The 23023-nt window shown below is 37.9% G+C and overlaps 2 protein-coding genes across 3 annotated transcripts; one reads left to right on the top strand and one right to left on the bottom strand.

Annotated features, from left to right (window-relative positions):
* The first annotated feature begins 2441 nt into the window (after positions 1–2441).
* LOC139963098 (uncharacterized) lies at positions 2442–7648 on the top strand. Of its 2 annotated transcripts, none has more exons than XM_071963613.1 (3): positions 2442–2589; positions 3879–5135; positions 5172–7648. In XM_071963613.1, the coding sequence occupies exon 2, from the start codon at positions 3907–3909 to the stop codon at positions 4936–4938; it is 1032 nt and encodes a 343-aa protein (XP_071819714.1). In that variant the 5' UTR covers positions 2442–2589; positions 3879–3906; the 3' UTR covers positions 4939–5135; positions 5172–7648. The 2 variants fall into 2 exon arrangements, with proteins under 2 accessions (XP_071819714.1, XP_071819713.1); XM_071963612.1 differs by lacking the exon at positions 2442–2589 and adding an exon at positions 2600–2705.
* On the bottom strand, positions 6347–19471 carry LOC139963096 (histone deacetylase 8-like). The gene is made up of 11 exons (XM_071963610.1): positions 19358–19471; positions 17846–18198; positions 16915–17110; positions 15663–15804; positions 14875–14987; positions 13696–13773; positions 12741–12849; positions 10843–11015; positions 10046–10140; positions 9474–9579; positions 6347–8222 (listed from the first exon to the last, which is right to left on the bottom strand). Exons 2-11 carry the CDS (start codon positions 18146–18148, stop codon positions 8182–8184), a joined length of 1356 nt encoding a protein of 451 aa, XP_071819711.1. The 5' UTR covers positions 18149–18198; positions 19358–19471; the 3' UTR covers positions 6347–8181.
* Between the last annotated feature and the right edge of the window lie 3552 nt (positions 19472–23023).

Raw genomic sequence — 23023 nt, forward strand, 5'->3', positions numbered from 1 at the left:
TAAGTTTGGAATTTGTAGTTTCGTGTACCTTTCTTTCATAACAATATTCAACCACTCACCTAAAATTCACTCAGGTTACTTATTTGCTAGCCTATATGAACTCTCAGTGTACGGCATAACTCCTAAATACGCAAACACGAAGCAGTTTCACCTATAGTCACGGAAAACTTCTCAACGTATAAAAGTATTTTCTTAAAGGCCAAATAATGACGTTTATAAATCATGACAATCCAAGCTGAGAAGTTCTAAAAAAAAAAAAGGGGGGGGGGTCACGTCATATTGCTGTAAGATATATATAATCAGATTCTGTGTGTATATAGCATGATAATGGCATGACCATCATACCAAAATATATATATATATTGGTCTGATGGTCGTGCCATTATCATGTATATATAAACATATATATCGTTTGAAATATTAAATATAGAACAGAATGTAAACAATTAATCTTGGATAATCATAATCTTGACCTTTGGAATGAACTAGAGATAACATCACTAATAGCTAGTTTCACCTTGGCATTGTAAAATCTTTGGCATTAGTAATGGTCAGTAAATAACCTACCCTTGAAAGGGTGAAGATATCTTTTGAGTTACCATGAAAAATGCTATTTTTTCTGTTTACTCTTAGGATCACCAAAGATATTCTTTTACCAAAATAGAGCCCTACTTGTACTTGTACGGACACGCGTCACGTTTGCCTCGGCCAACTCCCCCTTCCCTTCGCTGATCCATAGACTACTGCTGAACATGGCGCCATTGTTCAATATTGCCGGTAAGTAGCTTGGTTGGGTATATTATATGTGGTTCGAACATCTGACGTTATATGACATAATTTTCACTTTTGAATAATGATTTCGAACTAAAATCAAACACCATGGTCTTCAGAATTGCCACCAAATCCATTTCCAAAAAAGTCAAATAGTGACCACTAATGCTCAGATTTCAGTATTTTACATCACTGAGACATCATTGAATGCATCGAAGTTAAGCTGGAGGGATCCCTCAGTGTAGAAGATGTACGTGTATGTTGGGGGGGGGGGGGATCTCGGCTCCCTCCGCAACTCTCGGCTCCCTCCGCAACTCTCGGCTCCCTCCGCAACTCTCGGCTTCCCCGCAACTCTCGGCTCCCTCCGCAACTCTCGGCTCCCTCCGCAACTCTCGGCTCCCTCCGCAACTCACGGCTCCCTCCGAAACTCTCGGATCCCTCCGAAACTCTCGGCTCCCTCCGAAACTCTCGGCTCCCTCCGAAACTCTCGTCACCTCGCTACACTCGTCACCTCGCTACACTCGTCACCTCGCTACACTCGTCACCTCGCTACACTCGTCACTCAGATCTCCTTATTGCACGCTCACCTGCCCTGACTTCAATAGCAACTCGACTCAAATAGAACCCTGACTTCAATAGCAACACGACACAATTAGAACCCTGACAATAGCAACTCGACACACAGTCAGTCTCGATGCAAGGGGACTGGGGTAGAGAGCGGATCAGTCGTTCGGTAGTTTGGTTTTCGTGCCCAAGTTCTTTCCTGGGTGACTTTTCTTAAAAGGTACCTATCGTGGCATTTCGGCTGAGGTTCTATACAGCAACGTTTCTCGGGCTCCTACCTAAGATCATATGTACCATTATATCCCCCTTGTAGCTCAACAATAAAATACACCTGACCGATGATGATTACAATCACAATCTCTATGCAACCAGGCTGGGCCTCACCCACCACCCTGTAAAGGGCAACAAACCTATGCTGTATCCTAACTTACTCTAATTTGATTAAATGTCTGATATTTAATTGAATTATTGTCTCCACCCGAGAAGCACCCTAATTGTCCATTAATGTGGCTGAAATTAACACATAGGGTACTTAACATAATCTACAATATAAATAGGTCTATTAGAGTCATAGGTTATCGCTATGTTTATAAAAAAGTATATAATTTGGTCAAATATCGATTTAAAAAAAAATCCAAAATCAATCGCGTTAGTGAGCTACCTTGAGGGGGAGTTGAGTTTTAACCCCGAGAAACAACCTAATTGTTCATAAATGTGGGTGAAGTTAATACTTAGGGTATTTAAAATAATAAAAAATAAATAAACAGGTCTATTAGAGTCATAAGTTATCGATATGTAATTCTTAACTTCAATCGAAAATCGAAACTATAAAAGTTCCACAATCAATCGCCTACTGAGCTGCTACCGAAAGGTGGAGCAGTGTTTTAAACTCGAAAATCATCCAAATTGTCCATAAACGTGTCTGAAATACATGCAAAGTGTTTTCAACAGACACTGGAATAAAAACATAGTCCTTTTTATAGACTCTTTACCTCTTTGCAGAAAGAAACACCAGTTAAGATTGTCATTATAGTAAAGTCCATATGAAGCCTCCGTATCGGTTTTATACGGTAGGTGGAGCTTATTTTGGTGGGCTCAACTGATTTCATGTCATTAGCTTCCCTGCAGTGGAGAAGTTCAAAGCTTCAATCCCTGATGCATTAAGAATACGAGTACGCGTACTCTTACTGCAATTATTGTGTACTCTAACTTCAATTATTAACGTCAGGCCAACTAACTTTTACCAAAGATAAGGTGAAATATCTTTGCTTTTACACATTCAATTATTGTTGTAACCTCTCCTCGTTTGAAAATGCGGCTGAAAGTGCGGCTCACATTACGGTGGTCGGAGTGGGCTTGCTGTTGCACATGTAGTCAACTCGGTTAACGTTACGCCTACGTTACGACGTACGTTAGGCCTAGCCTAGAAACTAATTTCAAGCTGAATTAGAGCCACTTGCAAGAACAAAGTTGTCAAATCCTCCAGAAAAATGTGTAAAACCTAGAGCTATATGTCTGCAGCTAGGAGTTTCGAACCTGCATATATGTTAGCCCTTCTGCAGGCCTAACTACAAACTTCTTAACAGTCCAGTCACTTAATTTTGTTTCACACAAGCCTCTACTAATTCTGCCATGTTTTGCCTAGGCCTAACGTTAGGGACATCACATTTCAATTACTGTAAATGTAGTGTACATAGCTAACACTCTTAATCAGGCTAGTCTTTGCTAGACTAGGCAAAATTGTCAGAAAATGGACAAGAAATACTGGTCTCAATTAAGCTAGGACTCTGAGACTCCATTATATTTTCCCACATGCTCCCCAATATTGTATGAATTCATTTTATGATATCATTGCACAGTGCACACACATATCACAGGGGTGACATGTATGTATCATATGTTGCTTTTCATATTAATTATGATATTAAAGGGTGTGAAGACTGGCACACAAAGAAACGTCTCATGCCGGTAATCTGACCTAGTTTCGAATGAGGTGTAACAGAAGTGTTAAACACCACCATCGATCCCAGAAAATACACACACAGCTTGCTACCATAGGTAATTAGACACTAGTTTACAGTCAGTACATACAGCTGCGGTCAATACCCACAGCACAGTATACACAGCAGCGATGGACATCTCAGGTCTAGATAAAAGATAACAAGGTATCACGTTTCATTACTGTCTGCATTTTGTAGCGACACAAACAAAACTTCACTCGCAAGCAACAAAAAGTTAACTTTTTCAGATGGTTTGGGGCGAGTCTTGAATGCCTTTAAGTTGAAATTATATAATATCCCGAGTTTGAAATTTGAAAATCCCTCCACACTTTATATTTTTGTGGAAGACAGATTGACAGGTCTGGGGTTGGGGTAACAATATATTAAGTTCCACTGAATGATATGTAAAGTTATATAAAGCAATAAGGAACAAGCATGGTGGTTTTATTTCTAGTAGTACTTAAATTATGGATGGACTAAATAAGGATGTATAACATGTATACTGCTTAAATACTAACATTTTGTTTTGGTTATATTCTTTAGGGAACATCCGTGGGAAACCACCCTCAGCATGAAGCTGATTGTAAAGATGAGATCCTTTGACGAAAAGGTGTCAAAATGTAAACAAGTAACGTCTTCACCTGAACTCTCAAGATCTGCACGAGCCATTGTCATGCGAAACTACAGAGCAAGACTTAAAGAAGATCCTTTGAAATATCAACTCTACTGCCAGTCTGAAAGTCACAGGTCTTGGATTCATCGAAGACAATTGACCAATGAACAGAAGAGAAAATACACAAACAAGTCTAAACTACGAATGAGAAGGCTGAGGGAAAGACGAAAAGCCGAGAAGAATGAAAATCACAAAGCAGGATTAGTGATCGAAACCAAATCAACCCAGTTAAAGAAAGAAAACCAAAGACAACATTGGAGGATGCAGAAACATGCGCATCGGGCTAAAATGTCTTCTGAAGAATTCAAGAGAGATAAATATGTGTCGAAAAATGCTAAAGTTCCATCTTCACCCAAACTTTCAAGGTCGGCTCGTGCCATTGTCATGAGGAATTACAGAGCGAAGCTGAAAGAAGATCCTCAGAAATATCAACTGCACCGCCAGTTAGAAAGTCATAGGTCTAGGCTTCATCGAAGACAACTATCTGAGGAACAGAAAAGGAAATACAACGAAAAATCGAAACTACGAATGAGAAGGCTGAGGGAAAGACGAAAAGCTGAGGAGAATGCAAATCACAACTTAGCAGAATTAGGGATCGAAACCAAGTCAACCCAGCTGAAGGAAGAAGAGCAGAGACGATGTCGGAGGATGAAAACACAGGTTCCAAGAGCTGGGACGTCTTCTTCTGAGGAGAAGAGACTGGTACGAGACAAGATGCTCGGGTCCATTGCTGACGAATCATCGAGCAGCGAGCAAGAAGGTTCGGATTCGGAGGATGCAAGAGCAGCAAGACGTAAGGCCACGTCCATGGTGAAGACTGTAATACCTAAACTTTCAGCAGATCATTATGCCAAAGTTGTTGCAAGCCTGATCAACACAGCAAGTCCAGAACAGCTCACAGCTTTGAGAAAGCATTTAGTAACAATATGATAGAAGCAGTAGCAGTAGTCCTGAGGATGTACAGTGCTTGTCGCTTGAGATGGGTAAATGAGAAAATGCCTGTCCGTCAGTCAGAGAACTCTGTCTGTGATATTTCTACACATCTGGATCTCTGGCAAAAAGTATAGAGGATAGGTGTATCGTTCAACAAGTATGGACTGCTGACCTGGTAAACAATGACTAATTAGGCCTGACTGCTTCCCTGGAAAACAATGACTAATTAGGCCTGAAGCCACATAGTTTTCCTTTACTACATTCTTGCTCTGCCAGATAATTTTTTTTTTTACAATTTTCAATTGCAGTGGCATTTACAGCATTTAAAAGGTGAACCAGAATGTACTAGGAGTGGTGGAAATTCTAAATCCCCCAACTGTTTAAGATAAGGGCATATGTCTTGATGGAAGGGTCAGAGGCAGATCAAGGAACTTACAAAGTAGTTTCACATGTCCAATGGTGCATTCTGAGGTATTTGTGGAATAAAATTAGGTCTTTATTTTTATAATAAAGATTGTGCTGATACATTCCCCAGCTGATGATGGAGGTGGGGGAAACCCTTATGCAAGCCACTGTGGAAAAGTACATAGCCAGGAGATGCAGTATCAATGGGTCAAATGGATGAACAATAAATACTGCAGTGATATCAATATTATGTTATTTAATTCATTCAAACTCATCACAAATAAGGTAGTTTTCATTTTATTTCAACTTTTGAAGTCTCAGCTAGGAAAAATCTTGATTATCTGTAAGCAAGTAGCTTTCTCTTATCACAAAGAAACCTTTACAGAAAGTATAATAGAGAGGGATACAAAATAATTGCTCAAAGCAAATTATAGTTTAATATTACTACAACCAGTGATTGTAGATTGCAAATAAATGACATTTTTCTATGTTTAATAGATTCTTCACAGACTTGATGTCCATTTATATCTTGGTAATTGTAAAGATGTGAAATTAACTTTGTTCTGAAAGAATTATAGACTTTGGATATCTTCCAAGAGGGATGTTCGGGGCTAGTGAAATGCACAAGAATTCAAAGAGGTCAGGTGTACCAAATTCTAAAATCCCACAATTGATTTAGGTAGGGCCATGTACATTTTATGGAAGGGCATCCTGGGCCTGAAGAAGTGGTCTAATTCTTTTCCGAATGACTACAAAAAATGCCCTCTCCCAGCCTCCTCATTGTACATGCCACTGGTTGGAAACATAGACCTAGACATTTTTGCAGGCACAAACATTTTCAAAAGGTCACCCGACCATTGTTAAGAATTTGGGTATAACATACTTGTTAGGCAACCTGGTATCACTGTAAAATTTGTAGAGAGCTTCCATCAATCCTCTTGAGAGTAAGCCATCCTGTGAATTCCTCTTCTGATCATACCATCATACATCTAGGGGTGTCTAACTGTTTTAAACTATTTCAAACTCCACACCATGATGACAAATCTGGTACGACATTGTTTTTGAATTCAAATAATGAAATGTTTACAGTGGAAAAGAGTGCTCGGACCTTGATGATAAATCATCCTGACAGCAGTACTATAGAATCCATTCACTTGGTGTAGGCTAAGTTGAGTAACCCTTGCCCATATATTAAAAATTCTACCTTCTTATGGAAAAGTACTTTGAATTTAGTTCAGTGGATTTATGGTAATCTTGCTGCTGCCGAACGGCTTCATTTGGGTAGTCGTCTCACATTTTTTTTTTAACAAGTTCTCTTGAACAGTTACTGTATTATGGGTTGGGTACAGTGGTTGGGGGGTGGGGGGGGGGGGGTGAGGCCCTCATCTGTTTTCTTCCTTCACAGCACCATGACTAATTATATAATATGCAAATGAGGAGTGCAAAGATTTGTGGGTATAACTGTAGCCTATATCACGAATGTTACCGGCCAAATCATTGCAAATCACATCATCGGAATTATACTTGCCTTCAAACACCTGAGGAATGGAAAGATTGAATAACGGTACTTATTAAGTGGTAAATTTTCTCAGGAGAAAGTTACACAACTCGATCTGAATCAAACCCCAAAACAGTATTTGTACCTTTTCTTCAATTTCATTTATTTAGCAAACTTATGTACAAATGTACATTATTTAATACAAAATCAAGAACGTTTTAAAATCATCTTTGTCTTTTTGAAAACATCATTTATAATTACTGAAAGGTGTGTTGGATTCATGACAATAACCATACACATTTTGTCAATGTTTACCTAGACTACTCAACTGTAAATATATTTCTTTGGAAGTAATTATGTTGCCAATATATGAATCTGTCCCATAACCCCTACATCAGCAATAAATAAGCAATGACCCCAACAGTTCAGCAACCACCCACTGCAGAATGTAACCGGCTGTAGTAAACAAGGTAGCTGGGAGTGCGTATCGACAGGAAACGGGAGGAGGGAAGTAAATACATTCACAACCACAGTTGCTGAAAGAGAATTGTTTTACATGTAAATGACAAGTATATGTTGCTGCAGAGGACGTGTTTCTATGCCAAAAATAACCACCTTACCTTACTCCCCCTTCTTATCCTGATGGACTTCCACCCCCCCCCCCCCCCTTCCCCAATCTGCTGAACCACATTTGACAATAACCACTCAAAATGAACACCACTTTAGCACAATACATGGTATGTATGCAACCAACTAGTCCTAATTTCCTCAATTGACACTCCTGCACATATGGAACAATTAATATTGATTAATAACAAAACTTGCTGGAAGATTGACCATGAATTGATGAAATGCACCGAGAAATCTTTCTTGACATACATTTACAAAAGCTCCCTTCCAACATATCCCCACTCCACTGACAGCAAATAGCATATAGGAACTGACATATTTGAAACACAAGCTGCAGTAGAATACCTTGGATCTTGGAAGGGTGAAGTCCAACATCCTTAGGCCAAGAGTATATCAACATTATTTTTTGTACCCAAAGTCATCTCTTAATGCAACATATGGGAGACCCAGCAGGCATTGTCACGTGACAGGCTAAATTACTGACATGTTACTGGATACAAAGTATGAGAGCGTGACAGTAATCCTCCCAACCCTCAAAGGATGAAATATTTTAAAAGATTTATAAATGAAAGAGTTTAACTTGGCAAGCACTGGCAAAACGATGCATTTGTAAGAAATAAGAAGGAAAAAAATGATGATAATAGTTGAATGAAAGACGTGGAGTTCCCTGAGGAGCAAGAACACTGCACATTACACATCCCGGCTGGTTACTTATCAGTGAACACAGTTTCTATGTGTTGCAGATTATCTGGAATAAAATAAAAGGAATAGAAACAAGGAGGTAATTAGAGATTAGGATTTAATGTGATAATAAGGTCTACCTTTTTTACTAAATTTTGGGTTGGGTTGTAACTGAGAGTCCTTTTGACTATGCCATGCACCATGTGACTTAGTTAATTTGAGTGTGTCAGGCAGACATGTAATTGTGGCACCCATTCCAGTTCCCAGGACCACCGGGCCTTTCTCGTCACACAAGAATGTACCTCAGCATCTAACCAGCTTCTCAACTACTGAGGGAGGTGAAGAGCACCCGATCCATCACCACTGAATTGCAGCTACGGTGGATGAAGTTTAGAAACCATCAAACGAATTGAACCAACGTCCAGTTCCCAATCGGCAAACCAGAAATACCAATCCACAGCAGACCTTGGTCAACGACTCTACAAGGCAGCAATTGTGAATAGGCTAAAGAGAATCTGCTTCCTGGTTGGGATTTGAATCAGGAACCATAATGATTGTGGAGCAGACACTCTAACAGCCACACCACGTCCTCACCTTAGATATATTCACATATAGGTGGGATACCACCCATCATGCATGCCATAGGGCATGCATATGATCATAACCAGTTTTTTGTTGGCAGTTTGAGGGTTATTAACATTTCAAATCTAGCAAAAGAAAATTTAGTGTCCCACAAGTTACCATTTCATGGTTTGTGTTTCATTTGTAAATCTCTGATGTTTGTGCAGTATGTGATAGTTTTCGGTGTGACTTTGGTGGGCCTAAAGAAATAGAATATATTAAGAACTAATGCAAACCTACATGAATTTGAGCTTTATGGGTTACAAGGGTAAGTCTGATTCACAAGTACAGTAACAGCAAAAAGACATGACATGACCTCTCCTTCCTAGTCACAGCATAATAGAAACAAATAATTCCTCAAAAAGCTACAGCTATTTTGATACCATAAAAAAAAAAATCATTTGATGGAACAGTTTTTGAAAACAATCTAAATGCATGCATAACACTTTACAATATGAAAGAATTTACCTTACTCTCCCTGAAGAGGGCATTTCAGATTCATTCAGAATCGTTCACCCCCCCCCCCACCCACCTCTCCCACACCAACCCTCCAAAAAAATGTGCTATCACAGCTAAAATCACTGTAAATCCTTCAAACAGGAATATCACACATAAATGTTCTTCTTTTTTTACACAGTCAAGCATGAAAACCCTTGGCATTTGTCGTCAGCAAGTTTAAAGTTAAAAGAAGACTTACTGAATACAGTCTGAACAGTTGTGCGTAAACAGTCTTTCATGTTCAGATCTGGTCTGTTAGAGGGCGTAATTTCCAGCTGATAATCTGGGCCGTACTCCAAGAAAAACTGCAAACAATTATTACTTGTATGTTAAATTCTGCTACCGTTAAATCAAAGGAAATGTGGACATGGGTTTTTTAAAACCTCTTCATTTTTAGAAGGTCATCGGTTATGCCAGCAAATATACCAGAAACTTGTAAACTGACACTCATTTGCATATTATTCTCATAGTATTTTCTATCATTGTGAAATCTTATTGTCTAAATTTTGATTGTCTTCTGGGATATTTCCTGCTTGCAAAACATCTTTGCCATTGGGGATCAAGTCCCACCTTTAACTGATTCTTGGCATGTGAAGTGTCGTTCCCCATATATCATGAGAGCGGAAAAAAAACCCTCGACAATTAAGCTATAACTGTAGAAATCTTTTGGTGACATTAATATAAAATAGGTGAGGGATGTTAAGTGACATTTCTCAATATAAATTGAGAATCATGGTGAAAAAAGGGAAATTGATCCTGTCAAATTCCTACCTGGTGATCTGGTATCTCAGATTTCAGCCTGACCCCAAGGGCTACTGCAGTCAGTTGGGTCCAACAACGTGCTGTATTAGGAGTATGGTACCCACCTGTTGAAGTGAAGGTAATACTCTTGTAACAGGTATTTCACGTAATGGATGTGAAGAGTTTGTCAAAGAATAGAAATAATTCACTATTGGCTACTTGATGACCAGCCAATTTAACAAAATATGTGCTACTTCCAGGTTAACATATTTCATTTTCATTTATTTGTTTCCACATTCAAAATATATTACACAATAATAGAAGAAAATGTATGTGACAAGTGGAGGAGGTCTGAGAAAGCCGAGGCTCTTACGAGGCAGACCCCCGTACAAAGACAATAAGAAAAGGAAAAAAAATAATGAATAATGCATGCAATGAAACAAAGGTTGCACACACAAATAAACCATGTAACTGTACTTACGTTACATAAGATAACATTATACAATTTAAAGAAATATGTCAAAGAATTGAATGCTTTCCTTTCCTCTCCCCCCCCTCCATTTTCCCCTAGCTCTTGACCATATCACAGTTTAATCTTCTAAACATCCTTCCCCATCCAACGGTGGCTGGTTGCTGTATGAGAATGGCCAAATGGTGACACCAGTGGCCTGGAGAAATGTTAGGATTGCTTCAGTTGTTTTTCCTTTCTTCCCACTTTCCCATTGCTCTGGAAAGTCGTGAAAAGTTTGTCACAGATCATTCACTGTAACTGCGGCTGCTGTTGCACTCGGACTACGAGTCTCATAGCAAGGACTGATTGTACTCACCACCACCAAGTAGTAATGTTGGTAGGTTCCATCTTAGGATGAAGTCAACACAATTACCAATTCCCTTTAAAGTTAAATTGAAAGAATTCATGGGATCTCCAACAAGGCAGTCAGCTCCACACTGTATAACTACAGCAGAAGGTTGGTAAGCTTTTTGAACCTCAAACATAACTCTGATGAGATCAGAAAAGAAAAACTGAATGATCATGCATGTCTTTTTATCTTGTATGTGCCAAATTCCATTTAAAGTATGACTTAAGGCACATAATTAATTTTAATATGAAGTAGACCATTAAGAAACACTGCTAGCAGTCCAACTTGTATATCTATGCCACAATTAATTTATTGAGAAAATGACCCTTTAAATATCTATGGCTCAACAATGAAAGTGGCTGGACTTCACAGTCTAACCGCACAGAGGCTATTATATCAGTTAGTCATATGAAACCCAACCTCAGTGCGAAAACAAGACTTTTATGGCCTCAAATAACACGTTTAACAGTGCATTATAAATTGGTCAATTACAAATGGTGTTAAATGTCATCCAAGGGTCCTCTGTAGTTCATATGAAGTTAAAACATGTTTTGGTTGAGTTATTTGAATTTATAAAAAGATGAAATCAACATTTAACATCAACTATTCAGGCCCGCATTGAGGAGCCAACATCATCATCAATTTAGCCTTAAAGCAGTATTCCAGAGTTGTATATATAATCAAGCTGAATATCTTGAAAACGGGAACAGCCAAAGAAGCATTCTAGATTCTTCAACTGTGACATACCAAGACTAATACTCTGTTTCAAGTCATCCTTTAAAGGGTGTGAATACTAGCGCAGAAAGAAACGTCTAATGCCGGTAATCTGACCTAGTTTCGAATGAGGTGTAACAGAAGTGTTAGACACCACCATCGATCCCAAAAATACACACACAGCTTGCTACCGTCGGTAATTAGACACTAGTGTACAGTCAGTACATACAGCTGTGGTCAATACCCACAACACAGTGTACAAACGATACAGCGATGGACATCTCAGGTCCAGCTAAAGATAACAAGGTATCACGTTTCATTACTGTCTGCATTTTGTAGCGACACAAACAAAACGTCACTTGCAAGCAACAGAAAGTTAACTTTTTCAGATGGCCGCACACGGTTTGAGGCGAGTCTTCAATGCCTTTAAAGTTGAATTGAAAGAATTCATGGAATCTCTGACAAAGCAGTCAGCTCCATTATGTACACCTACAACAGAATGTTGGTAGGCTTTTGCAACTTCCACCATATATAACTCTGATGAAAATAAGAAAAGTGGCAAAAAGCAATTGATGGCTCCAAATTTTCAAATCTGTTCATAATTTTCCCAGCCAGTTTTCCATTGTTCATTTACCTTACAAATCAGACAAGAAAAATGTGCAATGTTGTCTTGCAAGAATCCTTATTACTTCTGAGAGTACGATTCCTCAAGTTACAAATCTGTCCTAAAGTTACTGGAACATGAATATAACACAGACTACTAGTATGGAGAAACACTGACCAAAATACAATTCAAAAGATTTGGGTTTGTAGAAAAGTTTTTGGTTTTGTCTATGAGAATCATACCTGAATATTTGAAATTCAATACTGACCTACAGCAATGGAATCAATGAGACAAAATTAAAACTAAAAAAACAACTTTTCCTTCAGATGTCATACAGCTACGTCGATCGATGCACATTGGCAAATTATTAATCCAAACATAATTGACATATGAAACTTCCAACTTTCTTTCATTTCCTGCTTTATTTAGAATGACACTTGAAAATCAAACTAATGAATGGCATTGTATTTTAGTTTTCAGTCTGCAAAAACATGGAAAACTTGATAAATATATATTAATTTAAAAAAAAATTAAAATTATAACATACCTTTTAACAACAGTATAAAAGACTACATCGGTGATCCCATCCTCCAGAGGGACATTCACGCAATGGTATCGTCCTCTACCAAAGCCTACATCTTCCACACTTCCAGTACCTGTAGTACAGATGGATTATAAAGCCACAACAGAACATAAGAAATGATGGAAGCTGCATGTTGTATTCTAGTTAAAACAATTTGATGGCATAGTATCTTCTGTACCTGAACTACAAGTAGAGTACTTAGAAATTAATTTAAATAAATACAAATAAAAGGTCAGAGATGTTTTATTCTCTTCTACATCTACAATTAACTGCTATTTTTAGAAAAACCTTCAAGAATTGAAGGAATTTCCTATTGACAAAATACTATGTATAATTTGAAGGCCTACGAATGAAATCGGAAGAGATTGCATTGATCTTGTGGACTGCAACGTTTTCTTTGTAGCACTAGAGAGTGTTCAACTCGTTAACAAGGAGCCTTCAAAGTGACACAAGGTTAGAACATACCATGTGCACTCAGGGCATCTGACTGGGTTGCCCCTCAGAAGACCAGGGTTTAAATCCTATTTTATTTGTCCGAACAGCGAACTTGATGTTCGAAAAAAAAATTATAGCAAAATAGCAGAGTATGACCAATATGTACACTTGAGGAGAGATGTGTAGTCCTGACGAAGAGAACACCAGCTTTCGGCCATTTCACTCCCCTTTCGTTGGATCCTAGACCTACCACTACTATTGTTATTTTATTTCTTCATCTCCAAAGTGACAGAGGGTGATACCAGTTTATCATTTTACCAATTTGTGGCTGTTTAGTTACAATGCAATGTGAATTTAATGTGGACTGGCGGTCCACCTGGTTGTCCCAATATGGTCGTCCCTGGCGATCAGACAACTGTTAACCATTTGCCCCAGTACTGCATATTGGTCTTGTAAAGAGAAGAACTGAGATGATGGTATTTACCTGGGTAGAATCCAGGAGAATATTTGTGAAAGGAAACGGTCATGATCCTTGAGGTGTGAGCAAAAGCATCTTGCACAGCTGAAGGAGAAAGCGACACCAACATAGTTAATAAAAGCAATATATTTCATACATTTGATACAGAAAAGTCTAGGAATATGACCCAAACTGAATTGCATCGAAATTAACATTGCTGCACTTTGATGCAATGAAATAAATTTGTTTGCGCTAAAGCCGTATTACAGTATGCATATTCAGTTTGTTTCAAATATTTCATATTTAATAGATGTTGATAAGTCTAGGAATACAGCCCAAACTGAATTGCATTGAGATTAACATTGCCGCACATTGATGCAATGAAATAACAATGTTGGTACTAAAGCCCTATTATGCATATTCCACTATAAAGACGCACAAAGCGATCGCCTATAACGAGGGCCTGCATCATCTATTTCAGGTTTAGCGTTTCACTGGGTGAACAGTGTTATATCAACAAACTCGTTCTGTTCACAAATGAAACCTGTGTCCTCTGACTTGTTTATAAACAGAACTTGAATTTGCTCATTCCTTGCAAAAATGCTAATTCCTATGGAAAAGAAGTACCACAATCATAATGTTGTCAAAAATGAAATAGAGGAGTTATGTAAGGTGTCATGAGAAATTGGTTTGATTGTGTTTATCATGGAAATGCATAATACAGTTTCATAGGCTGGTTCAGAGGGAACCTAACATCTGACAGATGGAAAGTACCCTGGCTAAATTTGCATCAGGTCCTATGTAGATAACCGCATTTGAAGTTGTCTACTAATCCCCTTACATCTATCTCATTGTGTTCACGGTGCTCATTAACTGTCTGTCTTTTGTGCTTGTTGTTGTCCCTTCTGCTACTGTTACTTGTCATTCAGCCTCTGAAGAAGATCCTGCTAGGATCGAAACGTCAGGCCAACTTACTTTTACACATTCTATTACACAGGCTCTTTAGTGGATAAGCAGTTTGTTAACAGATTTATTTTATTTCGCATTTGAAGTTGACAGATTTTTCAACAGTTCTAGTGAACAGGTGGCGATCAGACTGATGAACTGCAAGACCATCAATTTATAAACATCAACTAAATTAATGGTGTACTGAAAGAATGAGAGACAAGGACTAGGAATGGACAAAGATGCTAAAAGTGACTTTACCATCTCCATGGTGCAGATCAAGATCGATGTAAAGGACCCTCTTGAAAGACTCTGTTAGTTTGAGGAGACTGATGACAATGTCATTAACATAACAAAAGCCAGCAGCTTCATCTCTGAAAAGAACAAAAGGCTTAATTACCAGCTATTCAGGACAATCAAACAAGGAGTGGACTAAAATGATATGTGTAACCATCGTATAAATAATCGTTTAGAAAAAGAACCATTTCTATCGTCAAATGGGAATGAAGGTAAAATTCTTCATATTTCCCAAAGTGGATGGGATCATGATGTTATACAATAAAAGATTTGGCAAAAGTCTTAAAGGGCATCAATGCATTAAAACTATATGTATATGATTTAACATACACCTATTGTAAATTCCATTAAAGTCTCTGTTTTGCCCCAGTCAACACTGTCACTGTCACTTAAATTTTCTTTTTATCATGTCTTTCAGAAGAAAACTTAATCATTCAACAATGGTTTTCCAATCAAAATATAGAGAAGAGAACCGACAGATGTGTCCTAAGTTATAAACTATCTTTATATTCTATGAAATAGACAACTGAACCAAAGTTCAATCCATTCATAAACTTTTGTCTCTCTGATGAGTGCAATAAACTCTTCATGCATAATACTTAATTTACACATCAAAGTCACTTCATTACATGTAATTGAAACTGACAAGTGATACATACAAAGAAAGGTTAAATGAGTTATATACTGTATCTACAGTAGAAAGGAGGACATCATTTCTACTTCAATCATCACCAAAAAAAGATCAGTCTAACCTTCTGCTATGATGCCAGCCTCCTGTCCAGTTGATGGCTACCTGATACTCCTTTGATGTCAGAGCTTGAACCCCGCTCAGCGATGCCCCCACGATCATCTTAGCTACCTCAAATATCCTAGGAAATGATGGACAATCACAACCTGAAAGTAAAATATAATTTAGAAATGTTCAAGTTTGTGTCTTGAGGTAGAAAAGGAACTGATCAATATATAACACTAGTATTTTACTCACCAGCCCTCACTAAGCTCTCAGGCAACAGCTGTTTTAAAGGTCATTAATATAATGTAGTGATATATTTTTGGCCTGGCCTGCATCCTCATTTCATATTCTCTGTCCAGTTCCATTAAATTTGAGCAAGGGCGTAGGAACCGGGGGGGGCTGGGGGGGCGCCAGCCCCCAGTGAAAAACGTGGAGGGGCGGAAGTATCATTCCGCCCCCCTGCTTCGCAAGTCAGAAAACCCCTTTTTCATTTCCAAATGAGAAAAAAATCTCATTTGGAGCACCAAATTGCATCTAAGGCCTGGTGAAAATACAAAATTAAGTTTACAAAATGGAGTGGGTGTTGAAGTGTGCTATATTGCACCAAATTGCATCTGATGATCTGAGGCTACCTGGAAATGCAAAAAATTCCAAAGGGGAGGGGGACACCCCCTCCCCTTAGACCCCTCCCCCAGGCCGGCCATCAGTCTTCAGCCCCCTCACTCAAAAGTACCTTCCTACGCCACTGAATTTGAGAACTGGTATGCAGAATATTCCTTGTTTGATACCTTTAAGTACAGTTTAATGGCTTTTAATATGTGCTTGAGCCTCGGTGCAACACAAGAACTTAAAGTTTGGATTTGCTAAAACGATGTGGACAATTGGAGTCAATTTTGGTAGAACAAGACAGTACCCATAGAGGGCAGGCTACGAATTATAGAAATTTTTCCCTCTTCGACCTTCTTGAACATGCTTACAAATTTCATACTCCATCTGAGAAGGCTGATATTATGGCTGTTCCTACCTTGAGGATGACTGGACAGAGTTCTAACATCTTTTCAACCTTCATCATTATATTAAGAAATATTGATATACCAAAGGATAAAACAAATGCCTGATATAAACCCATTCTTCCTACTATATATATATTCTCAAATTGGTTCTCCTTCCATCTTCCCTCTCGGCCAATTCAAACTACTATGCGTACAGTAGTTTGGAAGGTACATTATCAGACTCTAAAAGCAATATTTTCAGATGCAGTAAAGTCTTACTAATTCCAAATTCTTCCTTTTTCTCCATCCATTTCTCACTGTCCTCTTCCTCGTTCAGAAACTCTAAGAGGTCGACATACTCTTGAGAGTGGAAAGTCAAGAGGTGTTCCTTCCCGCCCTCAATGGGTGGCAGTACTGTTATTGGTCCATAAGTAAGAAGTCCATATGCTTCGATGAGAGTATGGACTCTACTTGCCTAAAAAAGAGAAACCATAATGTTGCATGTGGTTTCCTTAATTATTACCTATACTGTAATGGTACAGTCCATAAGATACATGTGTAATGCATATTAAGATAAACGTATGGCCGACAAAACAAAAGGATGGCCTAATATAGTACTAATCTCATTGACAGAAGACCTCTCCTCACAATCTCTTCTACCCTGGACAATGGGCACTGTTGGAGTACTCTCTTCAGGACAGAACATTGCACCCGTGGTTCAACTCTTTAAACCCATTTATATAAGAGTGAGCACATGTATATTGGTGGAATAAGTGGGCAATAGCACTTTGCTCTGAAAATTGACACACAGTGAATAATTCAGAATCCAAATTATGTGAAGCAGTTTTGTAGGTCTCGTATGAACTACAAATTGAATTGTATCCGATGTACAAAGACTGCTATACATCTTAGCATAAATTGCAAACAGCAATCTGACCATTTTCCGACATGTAACATCACATAAATTATTACCTGTTCTTCAACTTTAGGCTAAATGACAACCCTTGTCATTGAGCCTTTGAAGAAGATTCGGCTAGGATCGAAACGTCAGGCAAACTTACTTTTACACATTCTCTTATACATGCTCTCTAGTGGATAAGCAGTTTGCTAACAGTTTTATTTTATTTTAATTACTATAGGAGAAGACTTTCAGATTTGCAGAATGTCTCTTGATTCCAGTAAACAATTATCAAAGCCAAAATGCACAAACCCTGTGAAAGACCCTTGGTAAAAGATTGCAAAGATCTATCAACTGTGGACTCCAGATATAGGCAACTCTTCGCAATGTTGGTGCAAACTGTGCTACTTGATCAGTTGGTATCTTCTCTTTGACCTTTGACACAGCTGGGGTAATTGCAGTTGGGACTTCTTTTTCTCTTAAATTAGTGACAGGCGAACTGGCTAATCTCTTGACTCCTCTCTGGAGATTTCCTTCATCTCTTTCTTGGTGATCCTTGGTGGTGGATTGTTCACATTTCTCCATAAGAAGTTCAAACCAACTTACATGATGCATTCCAGTCTTGAAAGGAGAGTTTGATGCAAGTTGATGTAGCCATCATCTTTCTGTGGAAGGGAAGCAATTGCTCACTCTCCATTCAATATCCATTCCAGGAAAAAAGGTTTAATTGCATCATGATGGAATATATTAATAAGTGCTAGGGTAAGCCTAGCAACAAGCAAAGGGCCTACAACAGTGCAAGATCTTAACATTTTTAAAGGCTTAATTGACCTCTTAAATAGGGATCAATGCATCAGACTTGGTATGTTCAAATACTGTTGGATTGTAGTGTAGGTTTCAACATAGAATAATGTATGTAATTATACATAATTTACTGTATCACAGGTTAGTCTTGCAGCTAGATACTGTTTATGATAGATCATGAGGGTAACATATACTAGTAATATTTACTAGCAGGGCTTCCTTTCATATTTGCTATTGCTGCAGCTACTAAATACTAGTAGAAGGATTATGCCAAAGTAAGGTGTCCCCTTAAAGTTTAAGGGAATAAAGACTTGCGCACAAAGAAATGTCTGATGTCGGTAATCTAACCTAGTTTCGAATGAGGTGTAACAGAAGTGTTAGACTCCACTATCGATCCCAGAAAATACACACACAGCTTGCTACCGTCGGTAATTAGACACTAGTGTCGTCAATACATGCAGCTACGGTCAATACCCACAACACAGTGTACATAGCAGCAATGGACATCTCAGGTCCAGATAAAAGATAACAAGGTATCACATTTCATTACTGTCTGCATTTTGTAGCGACAAGAAGAAAACTTCACTTGCAAGCATTGTAAAGTTAACCATATAAGTTATAGAGGGTGGCACGCGGTTTGGGGCGAGTCTTCAATGCCTTTCAATCTTAGTTTAGGCTAAGGCTGATATGTATTTCAAAAAATTCACCAATTTATTTGTATATTTATGATGCATTGTTTGTTTGTTTTTTGTAAATCAAATCAAGGGCACCCCTACAACTTAGTCTGTACTACTACTAGTCTTAAGTTGGTAACAAGTAGTACTGCCGTATAGTACTAGTTATACAGTAGTTCTTGACTAGCTAGGCCCAGAGCCGTATATAGACGGCTCTGGCTAGGCCTAGCAAGTAGCAGGACTAACACCAAGCCTAACATTAGGCGATTATTATTCAAAGTGATACTAAGACTTGACATTAAAAAACGATATGTCAGAAATTGGTAATTTGCTTGAGCACCAGTACCTGCAACAACTGTGACAACCAAAAGTCAAGAAGTATATTTCGTGGCAGGTGGCTTTAAATCACGTCAGTCAGACAGCTACTCACTGTAGCAGTATTACAAATGAATGGATCATTCCATACATTCGGACAAATGGAACGACCCAGGCAGTGGGACTGGGTTGATCTTATTTGCATACATCACCCTGGGCTGGCAGATTTTATTGTTATACAGCAAGTATGTGATTCGAAATTGCCAATTAATCGTACCTGCATGGCCTAAAAAATATACTTGTTAGGAGTGATCCATGTGGAGCAGATATGACAACTCGTGGGGTTGGGGCAATTAATGAGGCGGAGAAGCAGACGGAAGGGGTGGTGATGAAGTATTATGGGAATGGGTACATGGAATGGAAGGGAGTGGAAGCATAAGGGGTGAAGAGATGTTGCAAAGGGGATGGAATGGGGTAAGAGCTAAGGCAGGTATATAACAAAAATTGAGCAAGACATTATTTGTCCACTGCTGTCTACACGAACGATGTCACTTTAGGCAATAGGGATAGAGTTCCAACGCCCACTATAACAAAATGGATTCATGTGTTTGGAACATGGCAGATGTTAAGATATTGGGTATTCAGAAGATTTTGAAATGGTTTAGGGTAAGGGTGGTCGGGCCAGAGGGTATAAGAGCCAATCAGAGCCCATACAACTTGAGGAAAGAATTAAAGAACAAAAGTTTCTTTGCCATTTTATTGGTGTAACTCCTCAAAATACAGAAATGCCTTCCTATCAGGACAGATATTTAGTTTCTATAGTGCCTTTTACTTCTTATGGCAAGCAAACCTTTCTAAGCAAACAGCAATATTCACCCATGAATGGTTTTCAGTTCCTGAGATAACCGACCACAGCATTACCGGCTGAAACATATCACTGAAAAAATTTCTGGTGACTTCTAAACAGTTTCCAGATGGAAGTACCAACTGTTTTCAAAGTGTGCATTCATGCTTAATTTTATATCTAAACTTGGAGAATAGAAACAGAGCACAAAATGATTAACCTAACATTGTTCCAATTAACTATTATAATTGTTATGTTATTTATTAAAATATTTTTTTTAAATCTTTCAGATCAAAAGAAAGCCAAATAACCTGATGAAATGGCACAATTTGATTGTATCAATTTAACATGTACTTTTTTATCTATAACTTTTATTTTTGTTTGGCAATGAAATTTTCCATTGTGGAAAGTTAACTAGAAGGAAAAAACACTATGTAAGATAAATCACTGTGTTAACTTTTATAGACTCCAGTACTCTCTGAAAATCAAGGTGTTTGTACTACTGTACATACCCTAAACAATATAAAATGTTCCCATGTGCGAAGTGCTAATTTCATTCCCGTATGTAAAGTAGCACATTTGATTGCATATAATATATATATATATATATATATTAGGGGGGGGGTGACAATATTTTAGGAAGATATGGGTAGTGGCTGTGAATTTGGAAGACAGCCTATGCCATATCACCATTCTACCCAGGATAGTGGTCAGACTGCCAAAATTTTCACACATAAAAACAATTACATTATGAAATAATCCTGCAATCTGTACGAATTTACATTAATATCTACAATTCTGTTAATTATTGCGTGTTATGTTTTCCCAGCAGTCAGACAGCTTCTATGAATTTTCTTTCAGCCATGATGCGTTCACACACTTTCGCTTCAATTGTCCCTCCGCCGCTCACCGGATGCTGATTCTGATGCTGTTCTGAAACACGGAAATGAATAATGATATATAGCAACGAGAAAATGGAGTTTACCTTTAACATAACATAAGCCTCTGATTGCAAAAAAAGAAAACAGATTGAAAATCAGATTTCGACTTGAAAAACCTCACACACCAAAAGTGTCCTATGCAAAGGATGTAATTTCAAATCCTTGGACAACACAAATTCATATTGAGATAACACTTTTTCTTGATTCTGCCAAATATATTTAAAAAATTTGAAACAGCTTTACAGTCAGTTAAAAATTAAACCAATTTCAAAACTACCAAACTCAAAATATATAAAATTTATGCATTAATGTAGGAAATAATTTAATTTAACATTTTGCTTTAAAAATGTGTTAATTTAACAAAATACTGAAAAACGCTATGTACAAAAGCTGTAAAATTTTTCCCTATGTTCAGAAATTCATGTTCATGTTTACATCGATCATTGCTAGGTGGTTTGATAATTTGAAATTGCTTTGAACTGAAACAAATTGACACAACGCCACTTATATTGTGCAGCTCAGTTTACAACATTTATTGCAAAACACCGATGGGTTAAAAAAACAAACACTCGGGTTCCAACAAGCGATTTTCTCTTAGGAATGAAAAATGTTTCTTTTCAGTCTGAAAACTTAACTGCATGGAGCAAGAAACATTTTTGGAGTAGTTTTTGTTTTTGTTGAGATAAGCAGATGAATGTATATTCCCTACAAATCCACACTCTGTATAGAGGTAGATGAAGCTTACCTATTACACCGAGATTGTCAAATCTTGAAACCGAGACTCCTCATACATTCCTTATGTGCTTCAATCAGATCCCCACATTCTGCCTCTCCTTTTTCTATAATGCTGAAAATTAATAAAAATACAACAAACATCAATAAAAAATAATATTAAAATAAACTTTTTGGGCACATTCATCCTTTTCTTTAGGTGAAATGATGTAAAAGAAAGAAAAAGTTGCATACATGTGCATTGTCTATTCAGTGATGCAATATACTATGAAAAGTAGTACAACCATTTATAAACTCCACCAGAATTTTGTGTGTTATGTTTCCTGTTTCTTTAAAGTTCTGCAGGCTATATTTGAAAGAGTTTTAAGAAATCGTCACTTACAAATATGCTAATTGTTTGCCACAAGTTCAGGAAATGTTTTGGCCTTATTTCCCATTTTACAACACCAGCTGTTTTAACATACATTACATTATGTACTGCTAAATTTAACTATGCACCAGAATACTAAAATGTACAATAGCAATATGGATTGGCCAAATTGGGAATGAAGTACCCACCTCTCTGTGAAGCTGCAAATGTATAACACAGTATGCCAATGAAGGCCCTGTACAACACACTTTATACTTAATTTTAAGTAATCCACTCATAACCCCCAATCAGTTTCCAAATATATATGTTTACTGCATTTACCATAAGTCCTACTCATGAGTCTTGGATACAGCATGTGTCCAGCAGTGTAGCAAAAATATGATAATCGTTACTACAAACTAAGCCTAGTCTGCAAGTACAACAATGTTGCTTGCAAGCTTTGCTGAAAGCTAGCTTATATCAGGGAGTTGTTCCATAACAACTCCCTGCTTATATATTATTGACCTTGGAATAGAATACTTTAGTAAAAGTAGGCTAATCACGCCTTCATCAAGGTAGCACACATAAGTTTTAGTAAGCTAGGCTTAGGCCTATGATAGGTTGAAAAGTAAATCCTCCTGTTTATATACCATTCATCTCTTGCTTTCTTCGTCTCTGGACAGGCACAACATGGCTTCAGTTTAGGTTTCTCCACCTCTTTATCGGCTGCCACCGATTTGTCTTCAATAGGTTCAGGCATATTTAGACCTAGATAGCTTGAGAAGTAATCAATGGAAGGCTCCTGTGGCGTCTGAATGTGTGATGGTGATA

This window comes from Apostichopus japonicus, chromosome 21 (assembly GCF_037975245.1).
Source record: "Apostichopus japonicus isolate 1M-3 chromosome 21, ASM3797524v1, whole genome shotgun sequence".
NCBI classification, from domain to species: Eukaryota; Metazoa; Echinodermata; class Holothuroidea; order Aspidochirotida; family Stichopodidae; genus Apostichopus; species Apostichopus japonicus.

What these genes read in the sequence shown, in the direction of transcription:
- LOC139963096 (XM_071963610.1), bottom strand. Translation starts at nt 18,148, where the DNA reads ATGCATCATGTAAGTTGGTTTGAACTTCTTATGGAGAAATGTGAACAA. An exon ending in AAAGGAAGAATTTGGAATTA is followed by an intron (nt 15,805 to 16,914) that starts GTAAGACTTTAC and finishes TTTTACTTTCAG; the next exon opens with GTTGTGATTGTCCATCATTT. An exon ending in AACTGTTCAGACTGTATTCA is followed by an intron (nt 8,223 to 9,473) that starts GTAAGTCTTCTT and finishes ATTTTATTCCAG; the next exon opens with ATAATCTGCAACACATAGAA.